This window comes from Talaromyces proteolyticus, assembly GCF_021365285.1.
Source record: "Talaromyces proteolyticus strain PMI_201 chromosome Unknown BGW36scaffold_17, whole genome shotgun sequence".
Lineage (NCBI taxonomy): Eukaryota > Fungi > Ascomycota > Eurotiomycetes > Eurotiales > Trichocomaceae > Talaromyces > Talaromyces proteolyticus.
In genome coordinates, this window is record NW_025764293.1 from 529,119 (window position 1) to 552,127 (window position 23,009).

The following is a 23,009-nucleotide window of genomic DNA, read 5'->3' on the forward strand; positions in this document are numbered from 1 at the left end:
TAAAAGTAATTCCAATGAATGCCAACTCTTCTAATCGTTCCTTCCAAGAGTCTCATCTGGGTCACACGTGACTGCTCGTGGTCGCTCCTTCCTCGGTTATTTTCTCTCAGAGCAGCAACTCCTGTCTTTCATCTCAACCGGCACTTCCTTCCTTCGCCAGCACAAGCCCATCCTCTCGTAAGCAGCAATGGCTCCGAGGAAGAAGAAGAGTGACAAAGACGAGTCAGACGGTGAGCAAAGCCTCTATCAGCAACACTTTAGAGTATAGCTTACTCGCAAGGCTCTACACTTATTCTCGAGTATCTCAGTAAGCGATGACCTACAAGCAGCGAATAGATGTAGACACATGCTGATTCAGCTAGAAAAAGAAAAGTATGCAGAACTCTCTGCTTCTTCGTCTGCCAATTGAGATTAACTTGTGATATGACGCAGTCGTCCTTATTCGGTTTGTATACCCTCCTGGCTAGAGAGAAAGCTTACAAAGTGTCATGTGCTAGGCAATCGATGTTTTCAATAATCTGCATCAGAAAGTTGGGAAGAGTCGGTTTTAATATCCAATATCGTGTGGCTTATAGCTCACAGAGTTACAGCTTACGCTGTCAAGGCTCTCAAAGAATTGCATGAGAGGAAGGAGATTGAGGGACGAGCTGCAGGTGGTTCAACGCCTCTATCAAATCTAAATCACCACTGATATGTCCGTACAGGCAAACAGCTGGTCTACCACGCCTTACAAGATGTCACTGAAAACACCATGGATGTTGATCCAGCCCGCGAGGGCGAAACCCTAGAAGACCTTGAAGAGAAGGTCTCGGCACTGAAAACACTCGAAAAACAACTTCGCGAAAAGCTAGTAGACTTAAACAGCAACATTCCTATCACGTCACTCCGTGACCAAATCGCGAGTCTAGAGCGTGAAAAGGCATCATTACTTTCCGCCATTTCGAGTCTTCCGACGGATTGCGTCAGCGCGGAAGAAATGGATCGCGTGCAGGTGGAATGGCTGAAGTGGCAGCGTCAGAGTATGTCTAGGAGGAAAATATTTCGAGATTTGTGGTCACGATGCACGGAGGTGTTGCCGCAGGATACTACGGAGGAGGAATTGAAGGTTTGTACAGGTCTTGTTAAGAGCTGTCTGCTGTGTCTGATTCAGGTACAGGAGTCGTTGGGATTGGAGGGGCCGTTCTGATGCCTACAAGGCCTGGAAAGGCGCCCAATCGGAATGTGTGCATTTACTTTAAATGCTTGCTGGAGGTCACACAGCGCCTAGGCTGGGAGTTTTATGCTGTCTGGTTAGTCTGGTGATCCTTGAGGGGGTGTGGATGGATGGGTCACATGTGCGCGAACTACGAGATGATGCCAAGCTAGGTTCCCAGGCTGGTAGATCGTCGGTTACTATTTCATTATGCCGTATACCAGAACCTACGAGCATTTCAAATATATGTGTAAATTATCATTGCTAAATGTTATCTTGCTTCACATACGTTGTATATCCGGTAGTTCTATGACGTAGCTCTACTGTATCACTTGAGGGCTGCCACCATATCTAAATATAGCTAAAGACTCTTGTATAGTTTGACTAGGAAGTTATTTGTAATCGACGCGCTTACTCCAGTAACGTCAGTATAAATGCCATATCTTGCAGGCAGCGAGTCTCGCAGGTATCAGGCTGTCAGCGGATCAAGCGCCATGAAGCTAGCTCGCAGTTAGTCTTTCAACCGTCGCTTCGAGCCTGCAGACTCAGCTCAGTCCACAGTTATATCATCTCCTCCCCAGCTGCACAGTCCGTGGCTGGTTTGCCTGCTTATCTGGGCTCTGCCGTCATTTCTGCACTCGATTTCACAGGGCTATCTGATAGTATCTGATTAGCATCTACCGCCTTTCCGCCGAAACGGCTCTCCCCCCCACTAATTTCTACACTAACAGAGAAAGTCGTCTTGCCCCTCCGCTTTTGATCGCTCAGTCTCCGCGCAACAAGAGTGATGTCCCAGACCCCCCAGCCTCAGTATACAGCTTTACATCGGCACGGGAACTCGTCGGATTCAGCTTCAAATGGCCTGCTAGCCTATGCTAATCGTCTTCCAAGCGATATGAGAACGCGCAATGCCACGGCAGGCCATCCTGCTAATGGTCACTCCCGCAACTTGTCGGGGGTTGCGCCATACGAAATGGCTGCTCGCAGTCCTCCTAATGCGAGCACGAAGAGTAAGATGGAAAATAAGGCCTGGCCTGGGCCTCTTTCTGGATGTTGTGTGGATTGTACTGACTGCCGTCGAAGATACCAAACATGTTCCATGCAAATTCTTCCGTCAAGGTGCCTGTCAGGCTGGCCCGGCCTGTCCATTCCTCCACTCCACCGATGCGACTGTAGATTCGGCTCCGTGTAAATACTTCACAAAGGTATTCCTTTTCTTTGTATCTTGATACCTAAAGTCCGGCGTTAATCGGGTCTTATCTAGGGAAACTGCAAATTCGGCGCCAAGTGCGCATTGGCACATATCCTCCCCGATGGCCGCCGCGTGAATAGACCTAACTTTGGCGGTGGAGGTGGTGGCGGTGGTGCTGGAGGTGGTGGAGGAGGCCATCTCAATCTAGGTGGTCGTGTGAACCCCCAGGCTTTTCATAGCCAAGACTCCGCGCTCACAACTTCAGTGCTATCGCAGCAGCGACTCAACGGTCAGGATTCGCGATACGTTTACCATTTTGCCGAGCAGGACGGTTTAGCAGGAGCTGCGCATGGCGGCCATCAACAACAACTACCTTTAGACACGATGGCGGGGCCTGATGGTGGCTTGGTTATGGATTCGAAATACGGTTCCCCCGTGGAGGAGAGTCGCATCCAGACCTCCCCTCCTGGAGCTCTGACGCTCCGTGACGTGCAGCTCCCAGCCTCGTTCGATAGTCAAGGAATCTCCCATATGGCCCGTTACGGCCCTGTAGCTGCCTCTGTCCCCTCGCAGTTTGGCCTAGACCTGGCCTCACCACCAACTCAACGTGCACCATCCGACGCCCTCCGCAACCTGCGTGACACTGCTTTCGGCTCCGATCTACGCAGACCTACCTCGAACTTCGGCTCCTCGCCTCCCGCCGGCGTGATCATGGAGGACTCCTTCCAATCCCGCTTGCTACACTCCCAACGCATCATCCCCCGCTCCAAAGTCATGTCCGCAAGCGTGCCCCGCCCCAGCGCCCTAGACGACTGGGACGACAGCTTCGCCATGGAGGAGGACTATCTCCCCGGCAGTCTGCACGACGACGTGCTCACTCCGCAGGAAAAAATGCGCCGTCTGTCTCGCACCGAGCACGAACTGAGCTCTAGCCAGCGCGACCTCGGCGGGCTAGGCGGCATGACGGGCACAAGCGCTACCAAGGTCGGCTCTCCCCTGGCCTCTAGCCCCTCCCGATTCGGCGCTCTCTTCGCCAGACAGCGACAGCGGAAAGAGGAAGAAGCTTTAGGCGGCACATCGTCGTCCCTGAACCATATCGGCTCGCCGCTGCGTGAGTCTGCGCTGAACCATCTTACTTCCAGCCCTAGCCTACGCCCCATCGGCAGCCGCTCTGCATCAGGCGACGTCTCGCCGTTTGTATCAAGCCCGACCGCCAGGCAGTCGCAGTCGTCCATGTCGATGATCAGCCAACAACTGAACAATATGTCCCTGCATCCGAGCTCAGCTCGACAACCGTCGTCGTCTGCTACTACTCCCTCATTAGGCCCCACGAGTAATGCCCGCACAGCCTCCTCGCCAATGACGTCCAGCCGCATCGACGAAGAGCAGGGCGATCTGGTGTTTTCCATGGAAGAAGAGGAGAATAATAAACGGAATAGCATGGCCTGGAACTCGTCTAATAAATCCGCTTCCTCGACCACCGAAGACGCTTCGCCTGAGTACCAACCATAACCAAACCACAAAAAACAAATATACCAAATAAGAAAAGAAAGAAAATAATCAAAACGCAGATAGATATAAAAGGCGTTGTTCGTTCATTCGTTCGTTCCTCGCTTGAGAATGATACATTTGTCACATACAGAGCAGATAACGACCAGCAGAGTGTGATTGTTTTCCTTTTGTCTGGATATTTCTGGATAATGGCGCATTGGAGAATCACCGGTGGGATGGATAATACATATATCTATTTCTTTTCCTTTCTTTTCGATGTTTTTTCTTTCTAATTTATATTTCTGTGTCATCGTTGGCTGTTCGGGTCAGTTCTGTGGAATCGATCAGTATAAATCGGATTGAGTGTGTATAAACCAATACCATATGGATGGATTCGATGGAGTTGCTAGCTATATCATACAGTAGTAAAAGGCGTGCAGATCATCAGAGAATTTATTTACAGCTTGACCGTTATGGGTATAATACCATTTTTCAACTTTAAGGGCTAAGTAGGTCTAGTATTGATTTAAGGAGAATGTATCCTTTAGACAGACGTGCTCAAGTAAACGCCGTTAATACCATACCGTACCACACAAAGTCAGTCCTTCTTTTGACCCAATTACACAACCAAACCAACTAGCTAGTCTCCGCAAACGAAAAAGGAAAAGAACAAGTAACTGATCCAGGAACATAAATTGCATAATTCTTGTTGTACATGATTAGAAGAAGAACAAATAGGGCTAGCTAGTTGACGTCTTCCAAATACACCCCCGCACGCTTCATATCAACCGCCTTCGGCGCAAGATCGTCTATCGTTTGGGAGTTTATTTGGTCTATGAAGCGCCTTGAAAGCCAATGGGACTGGATATTGCGCTCGCGTTGCTCGCTGTCGGCCTTTTTGATGTGCTCGCTGTGCTTGCCGTAGACTGTCTTGTAGAAGTTGTCGGTGCCGGCGGAGATGCTGGCGGCGAGGAGGGTGATGGTTTTGTCGGTTAGGGTCTGGATTCGAGAAGATAGTTCGTCTGAAAGGGGGGAGGGGGAGGAAACGCGAACGCGCTTTGACTCGTGGTCAGGTGAAGCTTCGGCTTCCTCGTCTCTTTGTTTGCGTTTGGCTTCTTTGGCCGCCTTTGCGGCTAGGTACTTGAGTGAATGGCCAAGGTGTTTTTTGCTGGATGGGATCAGATCGAGCGGCGGCGTGGAGAAGAAGAGCACGCGTCCGTGGTCGTCTGTGTGGAACTGCTGGCGAATCTCGGCTGGGATGGCGGCATTGGCGATGTCGCTCAGATGGAACACTTCGACAGGACGCGGGGCGTTGGGGTTGTATGGTGCTACGGCTGCGGGAGGGCGGTTGCTTGGGTATGACGAAGGCTGTGGAGGGACGTAGGACTGCGCCTGAATCGGAGTCGATTGATAGGAATTTGGTTGGACTCCAGGGCTGGCGTAAGCACCCGTTCGTGCTTGGAGAGGCTGGTAGATGGATGCAGGGCTGTGAACTGCTGGAGACTGATATGGTTGCGGAGGAACAGCAGATGGCATGGTTGACATTGCTGGCATTGAGGTTCCTATAGCAGGGGACCGCACTGGTTGTAAAGGTATGTTAGGCCCCATGTTGATCTCACTGAGGTTGTCTGTGCTCTGGCGAGTGGGAGGCCGCGGCATTGGTAGTTGCTGTGGTGGCATAATGGGCTGACTGAGTGTGGGAGGTGGTGGTGATGGTGTGAGCTCCGGGGGAGGAGAATCCTAAGCCAGTTAATAACTACTACTGCTATTCTGTGTGAGCAGAACTTACATTCTCATCTCGTGGACGACAGTGAACCGCGCCTACCAATGGAGGCGCTTTTTCTGCCCCCCACGTAGGCTTTGGCATGTCGTCCGTCTCTTTCGCATTTTCTGGGAGCAGATGTTTGATAGGGCTTGGAATCTTTCGAATGCGACGCGGTACATCGTACAAGTCCATTTCGTAATCCTTTTCTCGAACTTCATCCGGTAGGCAGCTGGCCCATGTTTTGATTTTGTTTAATCTGTGTTTTTCTTCGTTGTAACGAGCTTCGCAGACATAGACTTCCTTGTCTGGAGGAAAACCACGTGGTCGACCTCGATTGTACCGTGTGAAAAACATAACGAAACAGCGATCAACTACCTCATCGATGCGGTGGTCGCGATACTGGCCTGTTTTAACAACCTCGTTGGGGAAGAAATGTTTCTCGTAGTGATGGACTGTTTGCTCTGGGCGATAATACCAGCAGGCGTTCACCCACTTCTCTCCCTCATTATCCTGCCACGTACGATATATTTGAGCCACAACTGGCTTGGTCACGTCGTTTGGATTTTGGATATGGACCCAGTCCCCAACTTTCCACAGCTCACCGTTATGCATTATTCCTTGTGGCAAGGGTAAGCGTCCATCTTCCATCAGATACTCGCTGTCTGGCTTATTCTTCTCCTGGTCCGCCAATTTGTGCGCTTCAACCTGAAGATCTTCAGCATCTTTGAATAGTTGGCTGGTTGGCTGATTGTAGGATTTAGCGTTGTTGAACATCAAATCAAGGTCGCGCAAAAAGTGGTCCAATGAGTGATACTTCTTGCGCTTAAATTTGCGCTTGATGAGGTCGATTGCCATTGGTTCTTTGATCTCCATGAAATAGTCGGGGTACATGGTCTTATCAGGTAATCTTTCGAAATGTCGGACTTTGAGGTGACCGCTTGGATCTTTGAACTTGCGAATACCTTTTAGCACGGCTTTGATTCGGGCTTCCATTGGCGTGTCAACCTTTGGAGGCCGGCCTCTTTTCCGGCGGACTTCTTGATCATTTTGACCTTGCGAATCGTCCTTTCTGGATCCTCGTGGACCGCGTCGTCGTCTTCGCCTACCCCCATCCTCAGAATCGTCCATGTCTTCATCATCCTCGTCATCCTCGTCCTCTTCATCCTCTTCGTCTTCGAGGGGTAGAGGATCAGCTTCGGGTATCTCGCCGAGATCCGGAAGTTCAGCAGTTTCCGCGGTGATGACTCCGGTCTGCACTAGTTTCTCGAATTCGGCGACGAAAACATCCTATGAGACATTCTAATTAGCCTCGTTATGTCTCCAACTTGCACGGTCCTCACCTTGATGACCAAAGCATCCTTGTACGCCTGTGATTCGGGTCGGTTGTATGTTTGCGCATTGTGTGTGATCTAATGCATCGTCAGTACGCGCATGTTCCAGGCGCATTGCGCATCTTCTTACCAGCGCGCAGTCGCGAACAAAGTCTGCGAAATTAACGTATTCGCGCTTATTAATTTTCTGCTTCAGAATACTTAACGCCATGGGCTCCTTGATTATGTCGTAGTAGTCGGGCACATGGCGTTTATTGACGCTGCGCTGAAACAGCTTTGAAGGGTCGTGGCCACTATATAAGAAGTGTTAGCAAGGGCGAGTCACAGGCGAAAGCGGAGGCCACCGACTCTTCTTCTCGGTAGTCATAGATCACCATGACAATGTCCATCATGGCCCTCCATTGATCTTCGGTGACTGTACTGCTTGTGTTTCGGGGAGCTACCGCGCCGCCCCTGTCATCAACATCACCACCTTCGATGGATTGCACGGGATCCTCGGCCTGGGACTGGGAAGCAGCCTCAGCGACCGGAGTGACCTCGTTGTCTAGAGCAGGCGACTCGGTTTTCTCTTCGGACATGATGTTCTGGCTCAGCGCGCAGGTGAATGCTGGTGCGAGGACTCGAGGGTCGAGATCGACGGTCGACTCAGCGCAGCAAGTACTAAGAAGGCGCTAGTCCGGGCCGGACTCTAGCGCGTGTTTCAGCCACCACAGCCACATTCACCGCCACGCAATACTCCAAGTCATACTCTTATAAATCATATGCAATTAACTCTTCATTAGTTACTCTCAATGGCAAAAGTTTTGGCAAAAATCCATGCTCCAGCAGATAATCATTTAATTGTGGTTTTCTAGTATGGTAGACTAGGTATTAGACAGTATATTATTGGGAGACAAGCGGCGATATCACGGTGTGGGGTAGCTAGGAACGTAATGCACGGCTGGTATAGTGTACGCTATCATCGAGACAGTCGATCGACGAGATACAGCCGGCTGAAACACTCTTGCGACAGTCAAAAAAGCCCTGTTTGTACTAATTTGGGTACATACTGCAGGTAAAACTCGGTGCTCTGATGTAATCCCTCGTACCCGCATCAACTTCACAAGCTTGACATAGTTTAGTCATCGCCCCGTGGATCTTTGTCCTGATCTTCCCGAGCCAATCTCGTCTTGTATGATTTTGCCAAAAGATACACAGGAAGAAAATGAGAGTGAGAGTCCGCGGCCCAGCTGGGCAAAGTACCATCACTCTCGACGCTACCGCGACAGTCGCCGACTTGACCACCCTCATCAAGGAGCAGACCGGCCTCGCTTCCTTTGATCTCAAGTATGGCTACCCTCAACCGCAGCCTTTAGATCTCAGCGATCCCACTCAGAAGCTGGCCGAGTTGGGCGTTGATCTCAATGGCGAACAGCTCATTGTCAACAGCAAAAAAGACGACTCGGCAGAAACACCACCTTCTACAAGTCAACAAGATACACTCCCTACACAGACTATACACACTACACAACCATCACCCCTCCGTGAGAGCAGCCTTATAAAACCACCAGACGATAGCGACCCTCCAGAGGTACCATCCCCGGAACACGCGGGCACTGTGGTCCTACGCATCATGCCGGACGACAACTCGTGCCTCTTTCGAGCAGTCGGCAGCGCAGTCATCGGTGGAATGGATGCAATGACAGAATTACGGTCCATCGTCGCGCAGACAATCCAAGCGCAGCCAGACGAATACCCAGAGGTGGTTCTAGAAAGAAAAACAGACGACTACTGCCGCTGGATCCAGAGCGAAGATGCCTGGGGCGGCGCCATCGAACTCAGTATCCTCAGCAAGCATTTCGCAGTGGAAATCTGCTCAATCGATGTACAGACGCTGAGAGTCGATCGGTTCAATGAAGGGCAAGCAACGAAGTGCTTTGTGGTCTACTCGGGGATCCATTACGATGCCATTGCGTTGTCCCCATCGGACCCTCCGTTCACGCACGCCTACGCGCCGCCGGATTTCGACACGCGCATATTCGAGGCCGGCGACTCATTCATTCTCGAGAGGGCGCTAGAGCTGTGTCAGGTGCTACAGAAGAGGCACTACTACACCGACACGACCAGCTTCCAGATCCGTTGCAACACCTGTGGCGGTCTGTTTGTGGGCGAGAAGGGGGCGACCGAGCACGCGGCGCAGACGGGGCATTATGATTTCGGGGAGGCTCAATAACATATATATAAACCTATATAATAATACAATTAATATGGATGATAGAGAAGAGGTCTTGAGTATGTAAGCATGTACGGTCTGAATAAAGATCGACACCAAACCGCCTGCCAATCCACCTCGTGCAAAGCTGATTGGGTGAGCCCCGCCCGCCACCTGCCAATCTCCAGCATTTCCATCCCAGACTCGCCTCGTCGATGCTCGCCATGTCTCCATAGTCCATAGATAGGGCCGGCCCCGACTGGGACGTACTTCTCTTCTTTCTCTTATTCTTTTCTTCTTCTCTTCTGCCTTCTGTGTTTCTGTGCTTCTGTGAATCTGGAGCCCGTGACGTCGTGCATTGACCGGACATTAGCCGCCTGGGCAAGACAACGTCACCGCCAGTAACCACATAAAGGACAAGACCCAACACCGCTGATTCTCCAGAGAGCACTCGGCCGGCTTGATTCTTGACCTGGTTTCTGCCCACCAAACCCCACGTGGTGGCTGCTGTCTGACCGTATGCTTGGCTGATTTCTTTGGAAACACCCCGAACCCGAGGTCTCAAGCATTCGTTTCATTTCCAGACATCTAATTATTAGTATTGCAGTCGGAACTTCGCGGGGACGTCGTTTTCTGTGTATCACACGTCACCACACGACAGACAAATCGTGTCTCCAGTCAACATGGGCGCCACCGCAGACTCCAAGGCTGGCACGGCCGACCAAGCCCACGACGAGTCGTCGAAGCTCAAAACGTTTCTCTCTATTCTCCGCAAGTACGGTCACTGTATCCCACATTACTACTACTATCCACCAGATACAACAACCATCTCAGAGTCTACAGCCTCATTCCTCGACATACAAGAGCTAATCTCGTTGGGTCAATTTTCATAGGTTTGTTGGTGTCGCAGACATAGCTTCCGTGCGATTCTCGCTCCCCGCGCAGCTTCTGGAACCTACTCCAAATCTTGGTACGGCTGTCATTCGCCCGAGTCATCGTCTTGATATGTGCTGATATAATGACAGAATACTGGAATTACTTGGACCGACCCGAGACTTTTGCTAGGTGCGTTTGGAGCTCTACCAAATGGAGCAGCTTTGCTTACTAGGCGTGTAGCATCGGCACATCGGACGACGAGCTCGGTCGTATGCTGGAGGTTCTGCGTTTTTGGTTCACAAAAGACTTAGTGGGTATTCTTATCTGAATGGTAGGATGCCTTGTTGACAATTATCAATTAGAAATACGTCAAAGGCAAGCCATGCAAACCATATAACTCGACATTGGGTGAATTCTTCCGGGTAATTAAGACTAACATTTAACATGATCTGCGCAAGCTAATTCAATGTCAGGCGTATTGGGAAGTCGACGGCACTAAACCGATAAATGGCCTTGCAAATGGCGACACGAACGGGGCTGCAATTATATCCAATAACAATGAAAACCCCGTCAAAGTCTGCTATCTTACCGAACAAACATCTCATCATCCCCCAGTATCTGCATTCTACATTGACTGCCCAGAGCGAGGTGTCTCAGCCAGAGGATTCGACCAGATTAGTGCCAAATTTACCGGCACAAGCATTCGCGTCGGCCCCGGCCAGCACAATCTCGGCATCTTTGTGACTCTGGAAAACCGTGACAACGAGGAATACCAACTCACGCATCCTTCTGCTCACCTAGGAGGCTTGCTACGGGGCTCACTATCTATTACAGTGGCGGACAGCTGTTATATCACTTGCACAAAGACTCGCACCAAGGTCATCCTTCAATATTTGGAGGAGGGCTGGGTTGGCCGGTCTCAGCATCGTGTCGAGGGAGTCATATTCCGATACGACCCCGCAAACGATAACAAAGTCCGAATCAAAGACATCCCCCAAAGTGATGTGCTGGCTCGCATCAACGGCTGCTGGCGTGAACAAATCTACTACACACTTGCTGGCTCGTCCGAGCAACACTTACTCATCGACCTCATCCCGCTATTCCCCGCTGACAAAATTGTGCCCCCTGACAACCTCCAACTGCCCAACGAATCTCGAAAATTCTGGTCCCAGGTGACCTCCTCCATCATTGACAAACAGTACGGCCAGGCAACGAAATACAAGCAGGAAATCGAGGAGCGACAGCGTGAAAAAGCGGCGGAAAGAAAAGCCCAGAACGAGGAATGGCAACCCCGCTTCTTCACCAGCGCCGTCACGCCCCTTGGGAAACCTGATCTTACGGATGATGGGAGAAAGACACTTGAGGCTCTCCACAAAGGCGATTTTCATTTAGAGGAAAGCTCGAGTACTGGAGCGTAGGCAGGTAGGCAGGTATGGCAAGGTATAGAGGATTAGAATTCATATATTGTTTTTGTTTCTTTGCTCTTTGTCCGGATAGCCAAGATGACGGGCAGTACATGTGGGATATCTGTTTTCAGAATGTTCTTTCTCCTTTTTTTTGTTTTGGAGTTAGCATGGTGATTGAAATCCCAATCGCATAGATTACAGGCGTATTATTATCATGATGACGATGATTGTGTGATAGTCATGTTTTGTCAGCTACTCGATATTTGGATGAATTATATCAAGATATTTCTTGAGTTGTATGGTAGATTGAACATTACTACATGTATTCAAGAACAACTAATCATTTAAAGTGAGGAAATGAGAGATCGAATTGAATATCCACACGCTCAACCATGTACAACAGAATAAAAGACATCAATCATTAAAATACAACACATTAATAAACGACCAGATAATAATATCCACGCGCCCCCAAACACGTAAACCCAAACACTAATGAAAGGAAATGATTTATGCATTCGCAGCAACAACCCGGAATCCAGCACTGACGGTCTTACTGATTTCTTCATTTTTGTGTGGAAGCAGAGACAGCGCGTACGCAACGTCGTTCCACTGTCTCTCCGTCTCGCAGCGACCGAGTCGCGCGGCGAGTTTGTCAGCGAGTTGTTTGGCGTGTTTTTCCTATCAACAATTAGGTTGTGTACGTATACTTTAAGGGTCGGGGAGGGTGGTACCTTTTCTACAAAACCAGCAAGGAACTTGATGATACGTCTCAACGCGCCCTCTTCGAGGTTCTTCTCGGAGCTCAGCAAGCTGAATATATCCACAAAGTGGTTGTATACGGCATTATCCTTGGTGGCGAGCTCGGTGAAGAACATGCGCGCCAAATCGGTAATTTTCTTGTCTTCATCTTCCAGACATTTAGCCATTTCGCCCAGCTGGCCTTTGACTTTGACTTGGCCGGCGAGGATCAAGAAGGTCAGGGCCATTAAGCAGGTGCGTTTGACGGAGGCGTCGCCGTCGTTGAGACGGCGGTAGAGGAAATCAGTGTTCTCGTCGATCAGGTGATTGAAGCACACGGCCATGTCACCTAGGGCGATGACGGCGTTGCTGCGGACGATGGGGTCTTCGGATCGTTCCATGATTGTGATTAGGAGTGGGAGGTTCTTCTCGCAGTACTCGGCGGAAACGCACATCAGTTTTGCCATGCACAAGGTCGCTGCTGCTTGGAGATTCCGGTCGGGATACGCATTATTGTTGGCGCAGATTTCGGTCACTAGAGGTCCGAAGTTGGTCAAGAGAGATTGTTCGCCATAGAGAAGCTCGCGCTCTCGGATGTGAGCCATGGCTTCGGTGAAATCGTCTTCCGTCGTGCCGCCAATTAAGTCCAGTTCATTGTCTTCTTGTTGGTCTTTTTGCTGAGCAGCTGCGTCGGCCGTCTTGTTCTTCTCCTGCTCTGCCTTTCGTCGCTTGAAGTCAAGCTCGCACAACTCAAGATGGACAATTTGCTTGATGGCAATATGACCAACGATGAAGAGCAATTGAGAGAGCTCCGAAGATGAAGGCTTGGATTTTGCTCCCTGGCTATCGCTAGATGCAGTAGCTGGTCGTTGTTCATCGGATTCTAGCATGGTCTGACCAGGTGACTGACGCGAGCTGGCTTGGAAAACGGACTTGGTCTTCCGTCGAATAATATCAGAACACAGAACATCTGGATGTTTAGATAGAGCATATATAGCACCAATGGCTTGCTCAGCAACTCCATACCATTCTTTGCTATCGTCTGTGATCTCCGTAATGGAGGCTAGTTTAGCCAACACGGGGTGATCATTGGTCAGTTTTGCTACGCCGCTGTCTTTGTTTTTGGCTTGTCGTCCGGGAGCCATTCGGCGCAAAGCAATGCAGGTGTATCTTGCAAGAACCAAATCAGATCGACCGAGACTTCCAAGACCAATCCGTAACATTGCTTCGATTTCCTTGACGACGATTTCTGGGTCGGCGAGGGCAAGCATTCCAAGAACAATGATAGAGCCTCGGCGCTGCGTCTTCGATATTTCTCTGCGTTGCACGCTATATATTTGCCACAGTTTCGCGACAACAGTTTCCGGGATGTGACCAGATTTCATCATGGTACTGAGTAGTTGTTCAAGAGAAGTAAGTTCTGCTGGGGAGGAACCGAAAGTAAGACTGATCATATTCCGGGCAATGTAATTGGCAGCATCATTTGCCGTAAAACTGTCGGGGGCATCAAAGAACAGCCCCTTGTAGCAGTCAATTAAGTGAGTTTGAACACCTTTGCCCTCGTCACTGTTTCCTTTGGTCCAAATCAAGCGCAACATGCGTCGTATTCCCGTCCTCGAAGTTTCAACTTTATATGCATCAATGACGACAAAGAAGTCCATGGCTTCAATGACTTCACTCTTATTCCGAGCCGAAAGCAGTTGACAGACATTCCGTGAAGCTGAATGTAGAACTTGAATGAATCGAATTGCTTCGAGGTAGTATTTCCTAGTTAGCTGCAACCTAGCGAGGTGTTCAGAAGTTGCAGCCTCTTCTTGAGCCTTTTGTACCGCGGCAGCCTTCTGCTCATCTGACATCTTTGGAGCCTTGGAAGGAGAGTCATCCGGAAGTTGAGTGGCATCCTCCAGAAGCTCGCTATCGATATGCGTTTCTCCCAATCCAGGTGTTTCTGGCGGAGGCTTGAGAGCATCCAATTCAGCTTCAACGGCTTCTAATCGGGCAGCCCAGTCATTGTATGCCAACTGCCCACCATGCATAACGCTGAAAGGATGTGTTGACACGAGTCTCGCTAGTAGCTTGATCGAATTTCTTCGTACATTACTGCTTCTATCCTCAAGACTTCTTGCAGCCAATTCAGCGGCGGTCTGTCGTCGTTTTGGGAATTTTTGGTCAAGTTCACACAGCCGCATATAAACTTGGATTGCTCTGCAACGGCAATAGGGATTGATATCCAAGAATCGTTCTTCTAGAACATCAAAGAATGCGTTGATTTGGGATTTGTGGTTTTCACCCCTCTCGTCTTCCTTGCTCAGGTCGGCAATGAGATTACCACAGACCTCAATAATAGCGCACCGTAGGGTGTAGGACTAGCCCCTGTTAGTTCCTAGAGTCTGTCCGAGAAGAATTAACCACTCACTTCGCTATCTAATTGTTTGGCTAGGAGCGTCATCTGCTTGATAACGAGCCTTGGAGCCAGTTCTGATAACTTGGTTATGAAACTAGACACCGATTTAGGGCCTCTTGTGTCATTGGAGTTGAATTCCTTATTCGCGAGCTCCCTATGAGAATGTCAGCTTCAGTTGTTGAGTTGTCAATTTATCAATCTAACCTTAATATTTCATCTCCCAGTTGCGTGTAGTCATACTGTTCAGCAAGGATATGAAGAAACTCGGCCATCGGCTCGGACAAGTGCTCAAAGTAGGTCAAACTCTGTACGATAGATGTTTGTGCTCCTGCGTCCCGTTAGCATAATTGAAGCCGTGTGAATACTATAACATACCAAAAGCATGCCCGTGGTGCTTCACGGCAATACATAAAACCTTGAAAGCGTGCATCCGGATTGCCATGTTCTTGACTCGTTGCTCATTTTCTAGCAGCAAGTACACTGACCGAGTAAACAGATTCACGAATGTGTCGCGATCCGATGTCGTAAGGAAAATCTTTCCTAATTTCAACTTCAGCACTTTGCACATTGTTTCCATAGCTATCTGAATTTGTGCCGTCCAATCCCAATTGCCATCTTTGGTTCCTGATTTTGCTTTACCAGACTTCCCGGTACGACGAGCAGGCGCAGCTGTCGCAGGCTTTTCAGCGGCCTTTACTTCGACAGCGGAGAGCGCCCACTGCAGCAGAAAGCCATACATCTCCAGCAGTTGTTTATGATGTTGTACAGCATCCTGCTCGTCTGCTTCCAGGTCACCATGAATGATATCCGCTTCCATAGCGAGGCCAGACACGATCAAGTCAAGAATTTTGCTGAGACTTTTCGAGGGCAAGACAACAGGATATCTAGATTATATAAACATCAGTCCAATTTCCTTTCCAGTTCGAGACATGAGGAGTCCTCACTTGAGGAGTATTTGAAGCGAATCAAAAAATGAAGTGCGAGTCAGCGCTTCAGGATTCTCGGCGATTCCATCGACGATTGGGTTGATAACTCCATCAACCAAGGACGTTGAAAGGAGTTCGGTTTCATTCTCGCAGTCGAACAGCTCGGCGTCAGCATCAGGCGTTGGCACAGATGTCGGATCGCTGAGATAATATTTTAACGAATCGTTAATATTGAAGTCTATTCTTTCCTCCATTTTGGGCTGTGTGGTGAGTGTGAGATGATTGTCAGATCGCAGACGGCAAGCGGGGAGACCGCAATGTTGTTAGATCGCGGAGGTGTTTATGTTTTACCCTTTTGGGACGGGCCGTCTTGGCGAGAAAGCCCGATGTTGTGTTGATGCGCTTCTTTCATCAAGCAGCCAGTCGGCACATGGAAATAGATCGTTGTAATCTGGGGCTGTAATCGCGAGGCGCCTCTTCGGAGGCCTTGTATTCCAGTAAGCAGTGTTATCGCTGCTGATGTGCCCACGCGTGCCGAGTAAATAATATTGCGAAGAAAGGAATGGTGAGGGGAGGTGATTCTTGTTTTGGACGGATCTCGTCGCGCGCCCTTCACCGCCTTCCCGATTTGCCGGCGTTTCCATTGTGCATGGGTTTTGTAAACACGACTTATCGATAATGATAATATTGCTTGACAACAATAATAATAACAACAACAATAACAATGACCAGACCCTTGGACCTTCCCCGTACCTCAACCGCGCCTCACTGAATGACGCGCGACTAACCGAGTGTCTTACACACGTTATGATCAATCGCACTCTACGCGTTGTGACTAGCCCTTGAACGCTCGTTCTAGAATATTACTGCTATGAATCCTTCTCCTAATGAAGCTAAGCTAAGTCTAGAGCAACCTGAGAGTCCCAGAGATATCTACATCGAATTTATGGCTCCAAGCGAGCAAATACCAGAAACGGGCGAGAGCGCGCGGGCAGAAGACATGCCTTCAAAAAACAGTCTTTCAGAACAAGCTCATGAGCATGAGTTGGATGAAGAAAAGGTTGACGAGTCTGTCAAGGAAGATATGCAGAAACTGGAAGATACATTCCCAGGGATCTCAGAGAGGTTCCGTTTGATCAATCGGATTGGTGAAGGTGAGGAACTTTGCTTCTCTTTCGAATGCCCATTGACCGAATCCCCAAGGGACATTTTCCACCGTGTACAAAGCTGAAGATCTCCTTTACGACTCCTATGACAACGATTGGAATCTCGAAAAAGACCTTAATGATAGCCATTGGGACAGCCCACCATCAAAAAAACGTCGACTGGGAGATACCTTGACTAGCGGTACACCAAGCAACGAAAAGAGAAAACCACGATATGTCGCTCTCAAAAAGATATATGTTACCAGTAGCCCTTTCCGCATCCAGAATGAATTGGAGTTACTACATGATCTTCGAGGATGCCGGTCCGTTTGCCCGCTCATCACGGCCTTCAGGCACCAGGACCAGGTAGTCGCGGTTCTTCCTTTCTTTCCCCATACAGATTTTCGCATACAATATCGCACATTTCTAGTTGCCGATATGCGTCATTATTTTCGATCATTGCTCTCTGCGCTAACGTCTGTGCATAAACATGGAATTTTGCACCGAGACATTAAACCTACGTAAGAAAGGGCCCCCTTCTGCCTGTGGCATACTAATTCTCAAAAGCAACTTTCTCTACGATCCGGAACGGCGACGAGGGGTACTAGTTGATTTTGGCCTGGCCGAGGTATGTTCATGAAGTCCCTATGTATGAGGAAATAATCACTAATATACTCATCTTCGACTTTCCAGCGCCAAGGATCTGACTATACCTCCCCTTGTTTATGTACAAACTCGTCATACGTGCGACGACAGAGGCTCTTGGGGAGCTACTACAACTCTCATGCCATGCAACAACCGAACGGTTATCCTAAAAACGACTCTCGGCCATCTCGAAGAGCAAACAGAGCTGGAACGCGTGGCTTTCGTGCTCCAGAAGTCCTCTTCAAATGCACATCACAAACCACCAAGATAGACATGTGGTCTGCAGGGGTTATTCTACTCACCCTACTTGGCCGACGATTCCCATTCTTCAATTCTGCCGACGACGTCGATGCCTTGATCGAAATGGCTAGTATCTTTGGTAACCGGCGAATGAAGGCTGCGGCAGCCATGCACGGGCAGATTTTCGAAACAAATATCCCTACGATTGGGGAAAAGGGTTATAGCTGGGAGAAGCTTATCATCTGGTCCAGCTGCGTGGAAGATTTGACTGAGAGCGAGAAACAGGCTATTCGTCTGCTCTCTGGGTTGATGGAATTAGACCCTTCCAAGAGGCTCAGTGCTCGGGAAGCATTGCAGCACGAGTTCTTTTGGGAACCGATCGATCATGATATCGCGTGGGGTGGTGAGCCTGATGGAGGGGATTCTAGTGAACATGGCGATCCTCAGGAAGAAAACAAGGATGAAATGACAATGCTTTGATATCGCTTCTATACCATGCAATTAAACATAATGAGTGTTTAGCACTTTATGGATAATACAGCTTAATCATACTATCAGGTGGCGCATATCACGTGAGGCGTTTCTGCCTTATAGCGTCATCGACCATTGTTGCCATGGTTAACAAGCAATGATGAAAGTGTAACGCATTTGCCTCACAATTTGAACCTCGAGAAGCTGCAGCTGCTTAAACAAATACAAATACATTCGTCAATATCTGCTACCGTTCTCAGAGTACAGTTCAGGTATGCATAGTTCAGGTATACATAGTTAAGGATTGGTTCAACTCGCCTGACTTGATCAAATCACTATCATTCCACGCAAGAATACAAAATTACCAAATCAACGCCGTTTTTCGCTGTGGCTTTGGGTCGACTCTTCTTCAAAAGACCCTTCACGATGGCGTGGTTCTGTTCTGGAACAACAAACGCCGAGCTCATCAACAACCTTTGGAACGCGGGGCTGATCAAGAATGAACGGGTGAAACGGGCAATGCTTGGTGTGAGCACCATAAGTCCCTGACCGTAGTTAGCCTTCAGCATATTACACGTACCCCTTCTTTATTTCCCTGTCATTTGACGTTTAACCACTACAAATATACTTGTGGATGATGGATATCCAGATATACAACTGCTAACATTGAGCCTCCCTCTCAAGGTTGATCGCGATCATTATGCGCCTTCCAGCCCATATTCCGACTCGCCTCAGCCCATAGGCTACGGAGCTACCATCTCTGCACCGCATATGCACGGCCACGCGTGCGAGTATCTCATTAACCACTTACGCCCTGGGTCACGCGTGCTAGACATTGGGTCTGGATCTGGCTACTTGACACATGTTCTGGCGAATCTGATAACAGACTCATCTTCGCCATCGACTGACTCCGACGGCCATGTGGTTGGCATTGATCATATCCAGGAGCTTGTCGACTTGGCCCAGACGAATATGAGCAAATCGGAGGATGGCCGCAATTTCCTCAAGTCGGGCAAAGTAGAGTTTGTGACGGGTGATGGCCGGCTGGGGTGGAAGGAGCGTGGGCCGTATGATGCTATCCATGTAGGCGCTGCTGCGGCGTCGATTCATCCCACTCTCGTTGAGCAGTTGCGGGCGCCTGGTCGATTGTTTATTCCAGTTGAGTCAGAGCCGAAGGAGGATGCTTTTAGTCAGTTTGGCATGGGTGGGCAGTATATCTGGGTTGTGGATAAGAAGGCTGATGGATCGGTGCACAAGGAAAAAGTTTTTGCAGTAAATTATGTCCCTCTGACAGATGCCCCCTCAAAAAGAATGTGATGGGATGTGCCAGAGAATCAATTGATGTAGTTAAGTTCTTTGAGAGTTATCCTTAATGCAGAATTACGAGTAAAAGAAAAAATGATTAAACCACCACTTAAGCCCTTATACTATATCAAAACATCTATGCCCAATGATACATACAATCCAAAGCTCACAGTAAAAATATACTCATGCACCGCTGTCAAAAAAGAACCAAATTAGGTTCGCTTAAAAATATGGTGTATCTAGAATGGAAATCCGCCAGGGAAATTGAATCCTTGACCAGAGAACTTGAATTGTGGCCCGCCACCACCTTGCTGGAAGAAGAACTGTTGACCGCCTCCCCTTTGACCACCGAATCCTGGATGTCCCTGGAAAGGCTGGCCTCTTTGCGCCTCAGGATCATTAGGGTCATCGCCATTGTCATATCGTGTCCTCAACTCAGAATCCGACAGAACCTCGTAGGCCTCGTTGATGGAGGCCATTTTCTTTTCGGCATCTTCCTTTGTAACGCCCTTAGATACGGCTTTATCGGGGTGATGAAGCTTGGTGAGTTGCCGATATGCTCGCTTGATTGTTCGGTCATCGGCATCACGAGCTACACCAAGGACTTTGTAATAATCCTTTTGTTTTGACCTCTTCAGCAACATCTGTGCTTTGCGCAACATTTCCTGGACTTCATTGGAGTTCTGATGATGTTCCTTGGCTGTGTTGAGCGTCTCGATGGCTTTTTCAAACTCATCTGCTTCGAGCTGAGCCTGAGCCCGATGCAATAAGCCATGCAGTGAATGAGGATTCGCTGTAAGGGCTTCTGAGCAGTAAGTCTCTGCTTTTTTAGGTGAGTTGATCTGTCACGCTGGAATCAGTACAAGCCATGTTCATAAAGATAGGAAGCCACTTACAGCTCTATATGCTTCGCAAGTAGTTTCCACAAGAGATTCGTAGAGCTGGTTAGGCGCGTTAGGGTGAATGCGTCCCAATTCTCGAGCTTCTTTCACTTCTTCCTTTACATCATCGATCAAGCCGTTTTCATCATTCTTTCCTACTAACAGATTTATTGTGTTGCTGAATTTACGCTTACCCATAAATTCCCTGACCTGGTCGAGCTGCTTAATGAGCTTCTTTTCCGTGCGAAACAGTCGGCTACATGACTTCGAGTCAGGGTCCGAGTGAAGACATTTCCGAATCTGGGCAGTGGCACGCTCGGTATCGCCATACGAGTAGAATAACGTCGACGATATTTGCAAGTGCGGCTCAATCGATCCGGGGGATAAGTGGAGTATATGAGTCAAATCGCTGAGGGCTTCTTGGATATCGCCTTTCTCAAACCGACATCGAGATCGGAGTTGCCGAAGACTCAAGGACATCGGTGCCTTAGAGATAGCGATTCCAGCCTGGTCCACACATGCTTCCCAATCACCACGCGCTTCTGCCTTTTCCGCAGCCCCTTCAGCGACATGTGCCGCTTCCAGCTCTTGAAACTCTGGCGTTGATTGTTTGCCGGCAGCGATGAAATCCTCCTTTGCAGCGCTCCAATCCGCAATCTTGGCCTTGATCCTGGCGCGTTGCAGCAGAGCACCGTCGAAGTCGGGCTTTAATTCCAATACACGGTTGAAGTCATCTGTGGCCTGAGCATCTCTCCCTAGCGATAGATATGTCGCGCCTCTCTGGAATATGGTCAAATAGTTTGTGGGGTCTCGCGCTACAGCTGCGTCAAAGTATACCAATGCATCACGAGGGGAGCCGCCTGCAAGGTGCGACTTTGCAGAGGCCACCAGTGACAAGACTGGTGTATCTGCTGGAATGTCAGACGCTTGGAGGCAAGATCCGACACCGAGGCAAGCCAGTAGAATAGCGGGAGTCTTCACTGTCAAGAGCATACTGTCTGAGAGGTATATAAAAGAGAGACAATCAGAGGCGACACTGTGAGACCTCTTTGGGCCAATATTCACATCATTGGGGTTTATCTCAGGATCGAAGGAGATGCCTTTGGACCTCTGTGGCCTTTAAAGGGTCCGTATCCAATTACGTGGCATTACGGCGCGCTAGATCTTATCAGCACGTGACGATCCCAACCTTAACTTATCATGAGCTATTTTTATAGTCTTCCAAACAAAGATGAACATGTGCTGTACACTATTATAGAGCTGCGAGTTATGAATAAATATTCTTGATCGAGGAATGCCGATCCAATCAGCTCCCGACGGGCATATCTCGCAGCATGTTTGGAGCAATCGCCGTACCCTCACGGTGTCTCCGGTGTCTCCGAAACCCAAGCTTGCTATTAAGGATACCCTCTAGGCAAAACCGGCTTCAATCATCAGGTATCTTGTCTATTACATTGTTCCAACATGTTCCTAATATCTAATCTGTTCCATCCACCTCAAAGCTACCGGCCTATCAAATGCACTACTCAATCGAGCTCGCTCAGTCGCCAAAGAACATGACAGCCTCTCCCAACGTCTATTAGAAAACTTCGACCCCAAGATCGCAAAGCGTATGGGCGAACTTGCACCTATAACTAGAGCATTGAAGGAGTGGGAAATCGCCAATGAAGTGGGTTGATTCGGTTCAACGATACTAGCGAGGGCATCCGACTGACTTTTTTCCCCACCCCTTGGTGGTACGCAGAGCATCGCAGAACTGGAATCATTGCTTAATGACCCGGAAACTGACTCGGAGTTAAGATCTCTGGCAATTGAAGATCTCGACCAGACCAAGTCCAAACTCCCGGCGGCATCTGAAGAATTGAAGAAATCTCTAATCCCAAAACATCCTTTCGCCCCACTCCCATGTCTTTTGGAAATTCGGCCTGGTGCGGGGGGTGACGAAGCTGGTTTATTTGCTTATGAGCTATTGAAGATGTATATTTCGTTTTGTTCGCGGCATGGCCTACGGACGATTATTATAAAGAAGGATATGGAGGATGGCACGGCGGATGACCGTCTCACTGAGGCTGTGATGGAAGTTGAGACACCTGGTAGCTACGACATCCTAAGGACTGAGATTGGGGTTCACAGAGTTCAAAGAGTCCCAACAACAGAGACCAAAGGCCGCACACATACCAGCGCCGTGAGTGTGATGATTCTTCCGAGTTTTCCTGAGACAGGAGGCGAGGATGGGAGTTTCAATTTCGAGGATCCAAATAGCGACTATTATGTTGATCCCCAGGAAGTGCGGTCGGAAAAGATGCGTGCTAGCGGTGCTGGGGGACAACATGTCAATAAAACAGAGTCCGCCATCCGTTTGACCCATATTCCAACGGGGATCGCTATTTCCATGCAGGATTCAAGGTCTCAACATGCCAATCGCAAAAAAGCCTGGCAGGTTCTTCGGGCAAAGCTTGCTGAAAAGAGACGAGAGGCACGGGAGGAGGAAATGGTGAAGCTTCGAAGAGGAGCTATGGGCGGTGTTGCAAAGATGGGCCGTGGCGATAAAGTCCGGACCTATAATTTCAGTCAAAGCCGATGCACTGATCATCGAAGTGGCTCTACGGTTCATGATCTGACGAGCGTTCTCGATGGTGGCTTTGGGCTGGAGACTATTATGGATAGTGTGCGAAAGTGGCTCGTGGACCGTGAAGTAGAGGTCATGATCACAGAAGAGCAGACGGGGAAAAATTAACGATCCGCTTACACCTAGCCCATTGGGTATGAGGGCATTGATGTAAAATAAATGTATTTTTACGATATTA

The 23,009-nt window shown here is 49.1% G+C and overlaps 10 protein-coding genes across 10 annotated transcripts; 7 read left to right on the forward strand and 3 right to left on the reverse strand.

Annotated features, from left to right (window-relative positions):
• Positions 1 to 187: 187 nt before the first annotated feature.
• On the forward strand, positions 188 to 1,186 carry BGW36DRAFT_434157 (uncharacterized protein; the record flags this gene model as incomplete). The annotated part of the gene is made up of 6 exons (XM_046221380.1): positions 188 to 230; positions 281 to 307; positions 363 to 372; positions 583 to 653; positions 705 to 1,105; positions 1,157 to 1,186. The coding sequence occupies 6 exons, from the start codon at positions 188 to 190 to the stop codon at positions 1,184 to 1,186; spliced, it is 582 nt and encodes a 193-aa protein (XP_046065341.1).
• A 901-nt stretch (positions 1,187 to 2,087) lies between these two features.
• BGW36DRAFT_309771 (uncharacterized protein) lies at positions 2,088 to 3,896 on the forward strand (the record flags this gene model as incomplete). The annotated part of the gene is made up of 3 exons (XM_046212438.1): positions 2,088 to 2,202; positions 2,276 to 2,397; positions 2,457 to 3,896. The coding sequence occupies 3 exons, from the start codon at positions 2,088 to 2,090 to the stop codon at positions 3,894 to 3,896; spliced, it is 1,677 nt and encodes a 558-aa protein (XP_046065342.1).
• A 455-nt stretch (positions 3,897 to 4,351) lies between these two features.
• BGW36DRAFT_392346 (uncharacterized protein) lies at positions 4,352 to 7,664 on the reverse strand. The gene is made up of 5 exons (XM_046217686.1): positions 7,320 to 7,664; positions 7,102 to 7,264; positions 6,981 to 7,049; positions 5,665 to 6,927; positions 4,352 to 5,615 (listed from the first exon to the last, which is right to left on the reverse strand). Exons 1-5 carry the CDS (start codon positions 7,547 to 7,549, stop codon positions 4,620 to 4,622), a joined length of 2,721 nt encoding a protein of 906 aa, XP_046065343.1. The 5' UTR covers positions 7,550 to 7,664; the 3' UTR covers positions 4,352 to 4,619.
• Positions 7,665 to 7,771: 107 nt separating this feature from the next.
• BGW36DRAFT_392350 (OTU-like cysteine protease) lies at positions 7,772 to 9,208 on the forward strand. Its single transcript, XM_046217687.1, has 2 exons — positions 7,772 to 8,045; positions 8,093 to 9,208. Exon 2 carries the CDS (start codon positions 8,176 to 8,178, stop codon positions 9,181 to 9,183), a length of 1,008 nt encoding a protein of 335 aa, XP_046065344.1. The 5' UTR covers positions 7,772 to 8,045; positions 8,093 to 8,175; the 3' UTR covers positions 9,184 to 9,208.
• A 637-nt stretch (positions 9,209 to 9,845) lies between these two features.
• On the forward strand, positions 9,846 to 11,456 carry BGW36DRAFT_309765 (putative oxysterol binding protein; the record flags this gene model as incomplete). The annotated part of the gene is made up of 6 exons (XM_046212436.1): positions 9,846 to 9,937; positions 10,056 to 10,132; positions 10,188 to 10,227; positions 10,279 to 10,348; positions 10,401 to 10,460; positions 10,512 to 11,456. The coding sequence occupies 6 exons, from the start codon at positions 9,846 to 9,848 to the stop codon at positions 11,454 to 11,456; spliced, it is 1,284 nt and encodes a 427-aa protein (XP_046065345.1).
• A 365-nt stretch (positions 11,457 to 11,821) lies between these two features.
• Positions 11,822 to 16,053, reverse strand: BGW36DRAFT_392356 (condensin complex component cnd1). The gene is made up of 6 exons (XM_046217688.1): positions 15,534 to 16,053; positions 14,965 to 15,473; positions 14,794 to 14,917; positions 14,602 to 14,743; positions 12,179 to 14,551; positions 11,822 to 12,125 (listed from the first exon to the last, which is right to left on the reverse strand). The coding sequence occupies exons 1-6, from the start codon at positions 15,767 to 15,769 to the stop codon at positions 11,955 to 11,957; spliced, it is 3,555 nt and encodes a 1,184-aa protein (XP_046065346.1). The 5' UTR covers positions 15,770 to 16,053; the 3' UTR covers positions 11,822 to 11,954.
• Positions 16,054 to 16,515: 462 nt separating this feature from the next.
• On the forward strand, positions 16,516 to 18,025 carry BGW36DRAFT_309679 (putative cell cycle protein kinase; the record flags this gene model as incomplete). The annotated part of the gene is made up of 4 exons (XM_046212426.1): positions 16,516 to 16,669; positions 16,719 to 17,181; positions 17,228 to 17,288; positions 17,354 to 18,025. 4 exons carry the CDS (start codon positions 16,516 to 16,518, stop codon positions 18,023 to 18,025), a joined length of 1,350 nt encoding a protein of 449 aa, XP_046065347.1.
• Positions 18,026 to 18,177: 152 nt separating this feature from the next.
• On the forward strand, positions 18,178 to 19,417 carry BGW36DRAFT_421227 (protein-L-isoaspartate O-methyltransferase). The gene is made up of 2 exons (XM_046219542.1): positions 18,178 to 18,544; positions 18,701 to 19,417. Exons 1-2 carry the CDS (start codon positions 18,443 to 18,445, stop codon positions 19,331 to 19,333), a joined length of 735 nt encoding a protein of 244 aa, XP_046065348.1. The 5' UTR covers positions 18,178 to 18,442; the 3' UTR covers positions 19,334 to 19,417.
• BGW36DRAFT_392363 (DnaJ and TPR domain protein) lies at positions 19,418 to 21,315 on the reverse strand. The gene is made up of 2 exons (XM_046217689.1): positions 20,218 to 21,315; positions 19,418 to 20,163 (listed from the first exon to the last, which is right to left on the reverse strand). Exons 1-2 carry the CDS (start codon positions 21,193 to 21,195, stop codon positions 19,561 to 19,563), a joined length of 1,581 nt encoding a protein of 526 aa, XP_046065349.1. The 5' UTR covers positions 21,196 to 21,315; the 3' UTR covers positions 19,418 to 19,560.
• Positions 21,316 to 21,536: 221 nt separating this feature from the next.
• BGW36DRAFT_309492 (putative mitochondrial translation release factor) lies at positions 21,537 to 22,939 on the forward strand (the record flags this gene model as incomplete). Its single annotated transcript, XM_046212409.1, has 3 exons — positions 21,537 to 21,639; positions 21,705 to 21,871; positions 21,947 to 22,939. 3 exons carry the CDS (start codon positions 21,537 to 21,539, stop codon positions 22,937 to 22,939), a joined length of 1,263 nt encoding a protein of 420 aa, XP_046065350.1.
• Between the last annotated feature and the right edge of the window lie 70 nt (positions 22,940 to 23,009).